This window comes from Lagenorhynchus albirostris, chromosome 5, assembly GCF_949774975.1.
Source record: "Lagenorhynchus albirostris chromosome 5, mLagAlb1.1, whole genome shotgun sequence".
In the NCBI taxonomy this organism is placed as follows: domain Eukaryota; kingdom Metazoa; phylum Chordata; class Mammalia; order Artiodactyla; family Delphinidae; genus Lagenorhynchus; species Lagenorhynchus albirostris.
Window position 1 is genome coordinate 62,466,398 of NC_083099.1, and position 15,634 is coordinate 62,482,031.

General features: G+C 41.6%; 1 protein-coding gene across 2 annotated transcripts in view; it reads right to left on the bottom strand.

The window, feature by feature from the left end:
- Window positions 1-2,564, bottom strand: part of PARL (presenilin associated rhomboid like) — a 64,557-nt gene extending 61,993 nt beyond the window's left edge. For both annotated transcript variants that reach the window (XM_060150122.1, XM_060150121.1), the window contains exon 1: window positions 2,414-2,564. In XM_060150122.1, the coding sequence (XP_060006105.1) occupies window positions 2,414-2,538 (125 nt within the window). In that variant the 5' untranslated portion in view covers window positions 2,539-2,564. The remainder of the gene's footprint in view (window positions 1-2,413) is intronic.
- Window positions 2,565-15,634: the final 13,070 nt, after the last annotated feature.

Below are 15,634 nucleotides of genomic sequence, written 5' to 3' on the forward strand. Positions count from 1 at the left end.
AATTGAAAAGTCATGTCTATATATCTGTTGCCTTAGTGGTGAGATAACACGGTCTAGTGAATTGTTTTCAACAGTGTGAGGATAAAGACAATGCCACTTAGATATCGTACAAGTCAGCACTAATGTCTATGTTACTATAGATTTGTGTGAATAAACTGAGTAGAAGTGGCCTATTGTGCAAATGGAGACAAGACGTGTCCAAGCACACACACAACAGACTCATCCCACTTAAAAGAAAATAGTTGTATTTAGGGGAAGGGGCATAAACTCTTCCATGCCACAATTATTTTCTTAAAACTCACCTTGAGTTAATACATGGTGAATTAAACAGGGAAAATAATTGAATATACCTGATTTACTAATTTGTCAGGTATTTAACCTAAAGATATCTTAAGATTGTTATCCTAATCTAAAAGATTTAAGCTCCATGTAAGTGCTACAATCAACTATTTTCTTCTCTTAGCTAGTTCTATACAACTGACAAATTACGCAGGCTTCTTTCAGACCTAAACCATTTTTCAGCAGTGCTGCCAACAGTTTGATCATGGTAAAGTTTCTGAAAACCCTAAGTGAAATAGTCTCTTTTTTCTGTAAAGAGCCAGACAATAAACATTTTAGTCTTTGTGAAGAACAATTTAAAACTCTGCGGCATAGTGTTTTGTTTTGCAACCCTTTAAAGACATAGAAACCATTCTTGGCTGGTGGGCTGCCTTGGGCCTGCTATTGTTTGCAGAAATTTTGAGGAATATCACCACCTGTAGTTCTTGTAAGACGAAAACAATGCAAATTCTCAGCCACACTTCAGGCCCATTACATCAAAATCACAAGGACTGAGCCCAGACCTCTGCTTTTTAACCGTATCCATGACTTCATTCCTCCACATACTAATTTTAGAACCACTAGAAGTGAAAGCAGACCTAATAAAGTTATATACAAGGAAATTCATGCTTTCTAGAGGAAAGTAGACATATATTCTATTATATTTCAGGCTTACCTACAATCTCTTGTAATGCACATTTTTCAGTGTCACCACAAAAAATGTCAATTTCAAACTCTGCACATAAATGACAAACTAAAAAAGGGTGATGCTAATCTTCAACATCACATGATTTTTTTTTAAATGGCCTCATTAACCAAGTTAGTTCTTTTCCTTTCCCTTCCTAACACATATCTTGAATATTTAACACCTGTTGCTTCCTAATAACTGTATTCACTTTTCCTCCCACTCAAACCATGCAATTTCGACTGGGATTTGGAGTAAAGTGGAAATGGAATCAGGACCACTGAAATCAACCACCACCTCCACCTGACCTCATTCTCCATCTCCTCAGGAGTTTAAGATTAGTGCCTGAGGCTCCATGTTCCAGTGTATCATGAAGTTAAGGTACAATATAAGCCAGTTTTCCACAAATCTCTGATCCTACACACATGCAGTGCTTGTTTAGAACTGCAGGTTCTTTCACTCCCCGCCCCCCAGCACCGGGCAAGATGACAGGAAGGACTGGGATAGGGCCTGGGAAATACAGTCTAAAAACACTCCAGGTGATTTTAAAATTAAGGACGGCTCCACCATGTTGGAGCCTCAATTATTTACCACTGGCTAATCCCCATGTTGATAAACACTTCATGTTCCTTGCTACTATCAGTCAGGTGGATTCCAGGCACACATCTAACCAAGTCAGAAACTGGCAGAGCTGAACTTCTGTTAAAGAACAGGAAGAAATTTCAGAGCCAAATACACATCAGAATATTAGTTCAGGGATTTCTCTCTTCTCTCAATTTAGAGTTGAATTACTCTAATGCAAAAGCAGCAAATACTGATAGACCGTACTCTTCATACAGCTTCTACTCGGGAAAAATTGACTTTTCTTTCCAAGTCATCTGGAAACCAAATACTCCACTTCCCAATTTCTTTAACAGAAAAGCATCTCCTACAACTCTGCAAGAGGCAAAGTGATGCGCTCCTCTGACTCCGCCTTCCCTTACAGAGTTCTCTAAACGATAAAGAAGGTAATTTGTAGTAAAACAAAGGTTTTATAAAGACTGACAGAATAAAATCTCAGCCCTGCCATTCTACCAGCTGTGTTAACTCTTGCTCGCGGGATAATGAGGCGTGGTGCGCAATCAGCCCTCACAGATTACTTTTCCCGTCCCTCCGGATGGGAAAGGGGCCACCGCGGGCTCACGGAGAGTTGGGCCGGGGCTGGTCACTGTGCACTCGGGCAGGGTGGCGCGGCGAGAAGCGAGGACTGGACGCAGGGGAGGGGTAAAGGGGGAGAGAGAGAGGAGGAGCTGGTGAAGAGAGAGGGTGAGCCGGGGGCAGCATAAAAGAACCGCACGGCCTCCGCCCCTCAAGATGCGCTGCCGGAGCCGAGGGCACGAGAGGCGAGAAGCCCCGAGACGCGACCATTACCTGCGCCCGAGCAGCCGCGGCTGACCCAGGGCTGCAGTGAGCTCCTCGCAGCTGCGGCCGCCCGCCGGCGGAGACCACGCCTGACCACAGCCCCAGCCTCTCTGCGCCAAGCCTCGCCACGCCATCTTCCCAACCTCTGCCCCACCATGGCCCGACCTTACCAAACCCTGCCCAGAACCACTTCCGGGGCGAAAGGAAGAACCATAGAGTGCCGAGGGGCAGCCTAGCGCGCCCCCGTGCGGCCGATCCGAGGCCGGACCAACCTGCGGGAGAGGGACCCGCCGGTCGGCAGCAGTCCGGTCGGCAGCAGTTCTCCCGGCAGTGCCCAGCCTCGACCCGGGAGGGGCGTGCGAAAGCGGTCAGGTCTCCACCCTACTGACCCGCAGGAAAAAGAGGGGGAAAAACGAATTTATTGAATGATGCCATGTACCTTTACCTAAGTTACTGCATTTAATCCTCGCAAAACTCTTAAGATAGATGTTATTACTGCTTTTTTTTTTTTACCGTGGTTCTGAGGCCCAGAGAGAAGTGAGTGGAGGAACCAATATTGCAACCCAAGTTTTCTTAAATTACTACTCTTTTTTCTGCCCACCATTTCACGTTATGATACACTGAAGAGGATGTGCCTTTAACAAAAAGTCCAAGCGTGACATGAAAATCTAGATTCTAGATAAAATTCAAACTTCATGTTCAGCCCTTGCCTACCCGTCAGCTTTATTTCCTGCCACTCCATCCCTCCCTCTGACCCTAGCTGCAGTCATACTGAAACATACGCAGTTTCTTTCTTTTTTTTTTTTTTTTTTTTTTGCGGTACGCGGGGCTCTCACCTCTGCGGCCTCTCCCGCTGCAGAGCACAGGCCCCGCAAGCTCAGCGACCATGGCTCACGGGCCCAGCCACTCCGCGCCATGTGGGATCTTCCTGGACCGGGGCACGAACCCGTGTCTCCTGCATCGGCAGGCGGACCCCCAACCACCGCGCCACCAGGGAAGCCCCCGCAGTTTCTGAAAGGCACTACTTTTCCAGTCCCTACTTCTCCCGAGTTCATATACCATCCTCACTGCCTGAAACGCCTTTCCCTTCTCTGCCTACTAACAAATTTGTCCTCCAGACCAACTTGAATCGTCACCTCCTCTAGGAAGCTGTAGGAAAAAGTTTTCCTCCAACCTCTTAGGGTCCCTGGCCAGGTCTGAAAGGTAGTGACAAAGACATTAACAGGAGAAAAGCACACAAAGTTTATTGATTTTTTACATGTACATGGGAGTCTTCGAAAGAAAATGAAGACCAGAAGAAGTGACCAGAGCAGGAAGTTTTTATACCTTTTCTACAAAGAAACAATTTGTGAAGAATTGACAAGACAATGAGGCTTGGACTAGGAGTAGTCCAACTAGGGCTTATCTTCCTTAAGTAGGAAGATGAGAGTTAGGTTTACAAAGCTTGTTTGCAGATTACACCAGTGTCTCTTGTTGAACAATAATATTAATAATTAGTATTCATAATAATATTGCAGCTGCAAAGACCCTTTATTTAGGGTCTCAAGAACTGCAATTCAGAGACACAGATTAGGGTAAAACCAAGAGTGTTCCGGGGAAGAGAAGGAATCAGGGGCTTATAAAGGCAAAAGCCACAAGGTTGTTCAAGAATTAGAGGGTTCCCTGGTGGCCTAGCGTTTAGGATTCTGGGCTTTTACTTCCATGGCCTGGGTTCAATCCCTGGTCAGGGAACTGATATCCCACAAGCCACACGGCCAAAAAAAAGAATTATGTTGGACTCTCAGGCAATCCCTTAGGGCAATATTCCTTAAGGGACAGGCTCTCACTAGTTATTCTAGGGTAAGGGTCAAATAAGTAGGTAGGCTGTCATGAGCTAATTTTAGGGTGAGTCGAATAATTATCTTGAGTTTCTGGAACACTGGATAGATATTCTGGATGCCGGTGTTAAGACAATAAGTGGTCAAAAGGTCAGATTCCATCCAGGCTGAGATGTGCGTAAGTCACACTTCCTCAATGATCTCCCAGCTGTATTTTAGAGGGCTCTCTTAGCAACACCGACTCCATTTTGAGTTTACTTTTACACTGGTCTCTAGTCTTTGGGCTGATGTCTGTCTCCATGAAAGGAAACATTTATTTCCTGCCTTTAGAAAGAAAAGGGGGAGCTTTTTCCACATTTACTGCTTCTTGATTGCCTTCAGCTCAAAATAACTTTTATGTCAGAGTCATACTTGGGGGTGACATTTTGGTTCCCTTTAAGGCTTTCCTCTTAGACCTTCACGCTGATTTAGATGACCTTCATCTGTGTTTTAATACTGCTTTATGCATATCAGTATAATAACACCACATTCATTCCATAAATACTTATTAAACACCTACAGTATGCCCAGCAATGTACTAGATCTGGGATATATTTTAGAAGACACTATCTCTGTCCTCACAGAGATCCTACTCTACAGGGGAAGAAGGGACCAAGTAAATAAACAGGGAATTATAATACATTGGAAGAAGTGCTATGGTCAGAGAAGCAGAAGGCTCTCTGGGGGTTTGGAGGAGGGGGGAAATAATGCTGTCAAGGGATAAGGAACGGGAGGCAGGGGAGAAGGCTTCCCAGAGAAACTGATGGTAGTTACCAGGAGAAGAGAAGGGATGAAATGTTCTAGGTAGAGAAAGTAGCATTTGTGATGTCTTCCAGGGCATGACTTCTTTGAGAAACTAAAATAAATTAACTTTGGCTCTGTCATAGGTGTCAACTATGAGATTTGATTTTACCCTATTTGCAAGCTAATTAGTTTAGATGGTGGCAGAAAACAGGAGACTCCCGGGTCAGAAAGAAAAGACTTTATTACCCACAGCACAACAAGCATCATGTGCATCGTGTTTGCAGGGGCGCCCCTTGTTCTGCAAGTCCTACAGGGCCAGGTGAATGCTGAACATGCAGTGGTTTTGCATCTCAACTAAAGAACACTGAGCTTGGGGTATCTACCATTTTAATAGCATTAAGAAAGAAACAACAAGGCCAAAATGGAGTCACCTGTGCTAAGCCCCACATCAGGAAAACAAGACTTAATACGTAACCTAATTGCATTTTCAGCCTCTCCCAGGAATGTGTCCTTTAACCAGTCAATCTGGAATTACCTGGTCAGCACTAGTCGGGTAATCTGCCTGATAGACCCACAGCTTCCCCCAAATGAAGGTGACCTTGCCTGAAACAATCCACTCTTTTGCTAGAAGCTTTCTTTTTCCTCCCCCTTCTGCCTATAATAAGCTTCCATTTCGGACAGGTCCTGAGAGCTCCTTTCTAAGTGCTAAGATGGGATACTGTCCAATTCATGAATCATTAAATGAAGATCTAATTGAGATCTTCAAATTTACTCAGCCGAACAAAAGTGGTAAGCAAGCAAACAACCTTGAGATAAAGGCATTTTCTTCCAGAGCAAAGGGGTATATTTGCTTATAGCCTTGCATCTTAGTCTACTTGGGCTGCCATAAGAAAATACAATAGTCTGGGTGGGTTAAACAACAGAAACTTCTCTCACACAGTTCTGGAGGCTGGAAATTTGAGATCAAGGCACTAGCGTGGTCAAGTTCTGGTGAGAGTTCTCTTCCTGGTTGCAGATAGCTGACTTACTGCTTTGCCTTCACATGGCAGAGAGAGACAGCAAGCTCCCTGGTGTCTCTTCTTTTAAGGGCACTAATCCCATCATGGAGGCCCCACCTCATGACCTCATCTACACCTAATTATCTCCCAAAGTCCCCATCTCCAAATACCATCACACTGGGGATTAGAGCCTCGACATGCAAATTTTAGGGGGGTCACAATTCGGTCCATAACACCTTGGAAGATAGAGATTAGTATCACTTGACAGAGCAAGGGCATGCTTACTGCCCATTATAGAAGTTTCCAGTTCCCTAAACTCAGCATTCCTCTCCTATAATGCAAGCCACTCAGTGTGCAGGTGTCATTTAGCCTTCATTGCATTGTCCCGTGGGAATTGGAACCCAGGGAATCAACAGAAAAATGTTGATATTCTGGCTAACGCTATTGCTCTAATAAGTTGTACTTCATCTTTGACCCAAGATTCTGTGTTTTCTACCAGCATCCATAAAACTGTGTCAGGCTAACTTGTTCAGAGCCCTCACAGTTCTTGATAGGGATATGTGAATTTGTCATTTCCTAGGGGGAGCTTCTCTAGCTGCTAACAAGAATTTGGGTGTGGTCATACGGTTGATGGCTAAAGAGGAAGGAAGCTGGAAGTCACTAAAGATGAGGCAGCCTAGAAACTGAGAGTCCTGGATGTTGACTGGGCTACTCACATTAACTTGGTGTCACCAGGATGACAGCAGGACTTGGAGAGGAATCCTGAGGCTTCAGTGAAAGAGAAGCAGTGACCAGAAGATTAATAGTGCTGATGAATGGCTAGAAATAGAGGATAGAGTGTCAACAGAGGATAAATACAAGCTCCAGGTGATCTGTGGACAAGTGATCTGAAAGAATCATTAGGGCATGAGGAGGATGTGGTCCACCTCCAGAACCCAAGGATTCTGAGGTGGGGATGTGCTGGATGTTTTCTTCTTGCTCCTCCAGATCACTCTTGTATCCTGCTCCAGGCCCCTCAAGACTAACCTTTATGGACCAGATCAATGGGCTCCCCTGCCCTCTGGCTTTCAGCTGGACTCAGCCAATTGCAGGCACCAACAGGAGATTGGAGCATGGGAGGAGAAAGGCACTTACTCCATCCACTCTCTTCCTCCTTGATCCACACGGGTTGGCCTCTGTGTTCTGTTATTTAAGCTCTCCTCATTGCTTTGAGTGAGGCTGCTATTTCTGGTGAGAACCTGAACTGACAGAGGAAGAACAACCAGCCTCAACTCAAAGTCTGTGGCAGAAGCAGGGTCCTCAGGGGACAGCCAGGAGTCAGGATGAGTGGAAAGGATCTATGGAGGTGTGCTGACCATAATCCAGGCACAGGAGTATTTATTATTATTTGCCATTTATTGTGCACTTAGTATGTACCAGGTACTGTGATGGGTATTTTGCATACATTGTCATATTTAAGTTAATCTTAATATCAACCAAATGAGTTAGCATTATTATCTCCACTTTGCAGGTGAGAAAACTGAGGCTATTGATAATCTGACACTTGGACTCATTTCTATGAATTCAGATAACTTCTGCCTTGTCATTTTGATGATTAAATGACTTTGTATGTGTCAGGTGGCCAGGTGCACATTGTTGAAACTCAACATATAGTAGCGAGACAGCAGAAGCAAGAACTACAATCCTGCAGCCTGTGGAACAAAAACCACATTCACAGAAAGATAGACAAGAGGAAAAGGCAAAGGGCTATGTACCAGAAGAAGGAACAAGATAAAACCCCAGAAAAACAACTAAATGAAGTGGAGATAGGCAACCTTCCAGAAAAAGTATTCAGAATAATGATAGTGAAGATGATACAGGACATCAGAAAAAGAATGGAGGCAAAGATTGAGAAGATGCAAGAAATGTTTAACAAAGACCTAGAAGAATTAAAGAACAAACAAACAGAGATGAACAGTACAATAACTGAAATGAAAAATACACTAGAAGGACGCAATAGCAGAATAACTGAGGCAGAACGGATTAGTGACCTGGAAGACAGAATGGTGGAATTCACTGCCATGGAACAGAATAAAGAAAAAAGAATGAAAAGAAATGAAGACAGCCTAACAGACCTCTGGGACAACATTAAATGCAACAACATTCGCATTATAGGGGTCCCAAAAGGAGAAGAGAGAGAGAAAGGACCTGAGAAAATATTTGAAGAGATTATAGTCGAAAACTTCCCTAACATGGGAAAGGAAATAGCCAGGAAGCACAGAGAGTCCCAGGCAGGATAAACCCAAGGAGAAACACGCTGAGACACATAGTAATCAAACTGACAAAAATTAAAGACAAAGAAAAATTATTGAAAAAATTATTGAAAGCAACAATTTGTTATAACATACAAGGGAACTCCCATAAGGTTAACAGCTGATTTCTCAGCAGACACTCTACAAACCAGAAGGGAGTGGCATGATATATTTAAAGTGATGAAAGGGAAGAACCTACAACCAAGATTACTCTACCCGGCAAGCAGCTCATTCAGATTCAACGGAGAAATCCAAAGCTTTACAGACAGGCAAAAGCTAAGAGAATTCACCACCACCAAACCAGCCCTACAACAAATGCTAAAGGAAAGTCTCTAAGTGAGAAACACAAGAGAAGAAAAGGAACTACAAAAACAAACCCATAGGGCTTCCCTGGTGGTGCAGTGGTTGAGAGTCCGCCTGCCGATGCAAGGGACACGGGTTCGTGTCCCGATCCGGGAAGATCCCACATGCCACGGAGCGGCTGGGCCCGTGAGCCATGGCCGCTGAGCCTGCGCATCTGGAGCCTGTGCTCCGCAACGGGAGAAGTGTTACAAGAGACAAGGAAGGACACTACATAATGATCAAGGGATCAATCCAAGAAGAAGATATAACAATTATAAATATTTATGCACCTAACATAAGAGCACCTCAATACATAAGGCAACTGCTAACAGCTATAAAAGAGGAAATCGACAGTAACACAATAATAGTGGGAGACTTTAACACCTCACTTACACCAATGGACAGATCATCCAAACAGAAAATTAATAAGGAAACACAAGCTTTAAATGACACAATAGACCAGATAGATTTAATTGATATTTATAGGACATTCCATCCCAAAACAGCAGACTACACTTTCTTCTCAAGTGCACACGGAACATTCTCCAGGATAGATCACGTCTTGGGTCACAAATCAAACCTCAGTAAATTTAAGGAAACTGAAATCATATCAAGCATCTTTTCTGACCATAATGCTATGAGATTAGAAATAAATTACAGGGAAAAAAACACAAACACATGGAGGCTAAACAATACATTACTAAATAACCAAGAGATCACTGAAGAAATCAAAGAGGAAATCAAAAGATACCTAGAGACAAATTACAACAAAAACACGATGATCCAAAACCTATAGGATGCAGCAAAAGCAGTTCTAAGAAGGAAGTTTATAGCAATACAAGCCTACCTCAAGAAACAAAAAAATCTCAAATAAACAATCTAACCTTACACCTAAAGGAATTAGAGAAAGAAGAATAAACAAAAGCCAAAGTTAGCAGAAGGAAAGAAATCATATAGATCAGAGCAGAAATAAATGAAATAGAAACAAAGAAAACAATAGCAAAGATCAATAAAACTAAAAGCTGGTTCTTTGAGAAGATAAAATTGAGAAACCATTAGCCAGACTCATCAAGAAAAAGAGGGAGAGGACTCAAATCAATAAAATTAGAAGTGAAAAAGGAGAAGTTACAACAGACACCGCAGAAATATAAAGCATCCTAAGAGACTACTACAACCAACTCTACGCCAATAAAATGGACAACCTGGAAGAAATGGACAAATTCTTAGAAAGGTATAACCTTCCAAGACTGAACCAGGAAGAAATAGAAAATATGAACAGACCAATCACAAGTAATGAAATTGAAACTGTGATTAAAAGTCTTCCAAAAAACGAAAGTCCAGGACCAGATGTCTTTACAGGCGAATTTTATCAAACATTTAGAGAAGAGGTAACACCCATCTTCTCAAACTCTTCCAAAAAATCGCAGAGGAAGGAACACTCTCAAACTCATTCTATGAGGCCACGATCACCCTGATACCAAAACCAGATAAAGATACTACAAAAAAAGAAAATTACAGACCAATATCACTGATGAATATAGATGCAAAAATCCTCAACAAAATACTAGCAAACAGAATCCAACAACACATTAAAAGGATCATACACCATGATCAAGTGGGATTTATCCCAGGGATGCAAGGATTCTTCAATGTATGCAAATCAATCAATGTGATACACCACAGTAACAAATTGAAGAAGAAAAACCATATGATCATCTCAATAGATGCAGAGAAAGCTTTTGACAAAGTTCAACACCCATTTATGATAAAAACTCTCCAGAAAGTGGGCACAGAGGGAAGCTACCTCAGCATAATAAAGGCCATATACGACAAACCCACAGCAAACATCATTCTCAATGGTGAAAAACTGAAAGCATTTCCTCTAAGATCAGGAACAAGACAAGTATGTCCACTCTCACCACTGTTATTCAACATAGTTTTGGAAGTCCTAGCCACGGAATCAGAGAAGAAAAAGAAATAAAAGGAATACAAATCGGAAGAGAAGAAGTAAAGCTGTCACTGTTTGCAGATGAGAATCCTAAAGTTGCCACCAGAAAACTACCAGAGCTAATCAATGAATTTGGTAAAGTTGCAGGATACAAAATTAATGCACAGAAATCTCTTGCATTCCTATACACTAACGATGAAAAATCTGAAAGAGAAATCCATTTACCACTGCAACAAAAAGAATAAAATACCTAGGAATAAACCTACCTAGGGAGACAAAAGACCTGTATACAGAAAACTATAAGACACTGATGAAAGAAATTAAAGATGATACAAACAGATGGAGAGATATACCATGTTCTTGGATTGGAAGAATCAACATTGTGAAAATGACTCTACTACCCAAAGCAATCTACAGATTCAATGCAATCCCTATCAAATGACCAATGGCATTTTTTACAGAACTAGAACAAAAAATCTTAAAATTTGTATGGAGACACAAAAGACCCCGAATAACCAAAGCAGTCTTGAGGGAAAAAAACAGAGCTGGAGGAATCAGGCTCCTTGACTTCAGACTATACTACAAAGCTACAGTAATCAAGACAATATGGTACCGGCACAAAAACAGAAATATAGATCAATGGAACAGGATAGAAAGCCCAGAGATAAACCCACGCACCTATGGTCAACTAATCTATGACAAAGGTGGCAAGGATATACAATGGAGAAAAGACAGCCTCTTCAATAAATGGTGCTGGGAAAACTGGAAAGCTACATGTAAAAGAATGAAATTAGAACACTCCCTAACACCATACACAAAAACAAACTCAAAATGGCTTAGAGACCTAAATGTAAGACTGGACACTATAAAAATCTCAGAGGAAAGCATAGGAAGAAAACTCTTTGACATAAATCACAGCAAGATCTTTTTTGATCCACCTCCTAGAGTAATGGAAATAAAACCAAAAATAAACAAATGGGACCTAATGACACTCAAAAGCTTTTGCACAGCAAAGGAAACTACAAACAAGATGAAAAGACAACCCTCAGAATGGGAGAAAATATTTGCAAACGAATCAATGGACAAAGGATTAATCTCCAAAATATATAAACAGCTCTTGCAGGTCAATATTAAAAAAACAAACAACCCAATCTAAAAATGGGCAGAAGACCTAAATAGACATTTCTCCAAAGAAGACACACAGATGGCCAAGAAGCACATGAAAAGCTGCTCAACATCACTAATTATTAGAGAAATGCAAATCAAAACTACAATGAAGTATCACCTCACACCAGTTAGAATGGGCATCATCAGAATATCTACAAACAAATGCTGGAGAGGGTGTTGAGAAAAGGGAACCCTCTTGCACTGTTGGTGGGAATGTAAATTGATACAGCCAATACGGAGAACAGATGGAGGTTCCTTAAAAAACTAAAAATAGAACTACCATATGACCCAGCAATCCCACTACTGGGCATATACCCAGAGAAAAGCATAATTCAAAAAGACACATGCACCCCAATGTTCATTGCAGCACTATTTACAATAGCCAGGTCATGGAAGCAACCTAAATGCCCATTGACAGGCAAATGGGTAAAGAAGACGTGGTACATATATACAATGGAATGTTACTCAGCTATAAAATTGAATGAAGTTGGGTCATTTGTAGAGACATGGATGGATTTAGAGACTGTCATACAGAGTGAAGTAAGTCAGAAAGAGAAAAACAAATATTGTATATTAACACATATATGTGGAACCTAGAAAGATGAACTAAAGATGAACTGGTTTGCAGGGCAGAAATAGAGACACAGATGTAGAGAACAAACGTATGGACACCAAGGGAGGAAAGTGGCGGGGGGTGGTGGTGGTGTGATGAGTTGGGCGATTGGGATTGACATGTATACACTGAAGTGTATAAAATTGATGACAAATAAAACCTGTTGTATAAAAAAGTAAATTAAATAAAATTCAAAAAAAAAAAAAAAGCTATCGGAGCAGTTTACTAGGTGTAATAACGGGAGACTTTTCTTTTCTCCCCACTACAACCTCTGGACTCTTGGGCTTATGAGATATATCACAACATTGTCCTCTGATTCAAAGCTTGTACTGCATCCTGTAAGATAGAAGCCCATTTAAAAAAACAAAAACAAAAACAACAACAAAATAAACATATAGCAGCTATCATCGTGAGATATTAGAAACTGAAGTGGAAGCCCATCCACAGGGGAAGGTCGCCTCTCATCATCATTTTCATTTTAGGGCCATAAATGAAGATGTAGTGCTTATGTGTGTGTGTGCATGGGGGAAAGAGATCTCCATCAACATCAGCTGAGCACTTATCATGTACCAGGCTCTATGCTGAACATTGGCATTCACAACAGTCCTACGGGAGAACTCCTATTATCATTCCATTTGACAGATGAGGAAATAGAGGCACACAAGAGTTTTATTGATAGCAAAACTGAGATTTCAACCCGGGTCAAACCCCATGTGAAAGAAAGCTTCCTGGAAAAGTTGGCCTTTGAAAGGAGTAACATGCAGGGGGACAGGCAGGCTCAAAGACAGGAGGCTGGATGGGGGTGGGGGTGGGTGTTAGAGGGTGCTGCAAGCTTGAGACAGTGGCTCCAATGCATGTTTTTCACACCACGAAGCAATTCTGACATGATCCACCTGGAGATTCCACAGGTTATGGGCTAAGTCCCGCAGGACTGCTCCCATTCCCCAATTGTGATGTCAGTCACAAATTCAGGGTATCACCCGTGCCTCTGACCAACAGGCTATAGGCACTCCTGTTGCTTGGGAAATTCCAAGGGTTTGAGGAGCTTTGTGCCAGGAACAAGGGACAGAGACCAGATGCATTTCTTATTATACCACAGGGGCTCTAACAGGGAGAGAATTGACAGAGGATTAGGAGAGTGAGGCAAGAAGTAGTTGTATCAGGGCCCACTTTATTTTCTCCACACTAGAGCCTGCCTGGGTCACCAGAGGCTGCCAGCCCTGGGAGGGGATCACCCAGGCAAGAGAACCCTAGGCTTTCTGCTGCTTTCTGGGACCCTGCTTGCCCAGAGGGCCCCACTCTGGACTCCCCAGGCCCTGGGTATTGTTCCACACAGAAAATGAGGTGTCTGTGAGAAAGCGTCAAGATTTCTAAAAGCCTATAAGAGAATATTACTCAGCCATAAAAACGAATGAAATATTGCCATTTGCAGCAACATGGATGGACCTAGAGATTATCATACTAAGCGAAGTCAGATAGAGAAAGACAAATATATGATATCACTAATATGTGGAATCTAAAAAATGATACAAATGAACTTATTTACAAAATGGAAATAGACTCACAGATATAGAAAACAAACTCATGGTTACCAAAGGGGAAAGGGGGAGGAAGGGATAAATTAGGAGTTTGGGATTAACATATATACACAACTATATATAAAGTAGATAAACAACAAGGACCTACTGTATAGCACAGGGAACTATATTCAATATCTTGTGATAACCTATAATGTGATAACCTTTTTTCACAAAAGAATCTAAAAAAGAATATATATATATATATATATACACACACACACACATATAACTGAATCATTTTGCTGTACACCTGAAACATTGTATGTCAACGATACTTCAATTTAAAAAAAGAAGAAAAAAAGCCTAGAAGAACTGTACATTTGCTTGCAAAAAGGTCAGAGGCTAACTAATACAAGTTTCCTCATTTCTGGCTGGAATTTTCCCAGCTCAGTGTAGCAGTTGTGGATGAAAAAATTAATAGTCGATCTAAGAAAGAAATGGAAAATTTTACTGGAACCAACCTGAGGATTCTAACCTGGGAGACAGTCTTTCAGAAAGCTCTGAGGACTGTTCCACCCATTAGAGGTCAAAGCACAGTTATGTACGTTTTTGAGACAAATATACATCAAATGACGCATTATTGACAATTTACACAATCCAGATCCGCACGTATAAAGCGAATAGTGGGTCATGTGTCATCATGGCCCCTTACAAGGTTAAGAAGGAAGGTTATCTCCTAAGAAGGTCTGGTTAACGCAGATGCACGACACACACTAAAGGGGAGGGAGGAGGCCCAAACCGGCAAAGAAAACTTTTGTTTAAATTTGTTCTTGTCTTGCCATAAAATATGAATTTTATTTCATCACAGTGATGACTGATGTCCTCCTAATTAGAACTGTTGGTTCATTCTGTCCACTGAAAAAACACACAACTTAAGAGCGAGAGCAGTGAGTTTCAGTTTTATTCAGGGACTGTACTGAGGACTGTAGCTCGGGAGACAGCCTCTCAGAGAGCCCTGAGGAACTGCTCCAAAGAGGGAGGGGAGGGGCCAGTATGTATATGAATTTTTTGGTGGAAAATACATGTAGTTAAGCATTAAAAAGGTTACTGCTAATCACAAAGTTAATGATTTTAGTGCTTATCTATCTATGCATAGGAAAATGCAAGAATCTGGGGGTCATTGAAATTCTTCCTGAGGTAAGCATCTTAACTATCAAGGGGCCTTTATACCCAAAATACAGAACGCTTCAACCTGTTTTTTCCATCCTGAATTCCCCTCAGAGTGCATTGTCATGGGTGACTACACTACCACTGGTAACTGGGTTGCAACTTAACCCTTTGTATAAGGGGATGATGAGTGACACCCTTTGTTTGTTTGTTTTAATTTTTATTGGAGTATAGTTGATTTACAATGTTGTGTTAGTTTCAGGTGTATAGGAAAGCGAATCAGTTATACATACACATATATCTTTTTTTTTTAGATTCTTTTCCCATACAGGCCATTACGAAGTACTGAGTAGAGTTCCCTGTGCTATACAGCAGGTTCTTATTAGTTATCTATTTTATATATAGTACTGTGTATATGCCAATCCCAATCTCCCAATTTATCCCTTCCCCTGCCCTTATCCTCTGGTAACCATAAGTTTGTTTTCTACATCTGTGCTTTGTTCTATTTGTTTACAATTCATAGGTGCATCTTTTAAATAAATCAGAGGAGAAAGGTAAGACATTTCTTTCATAGAAGTCAGATT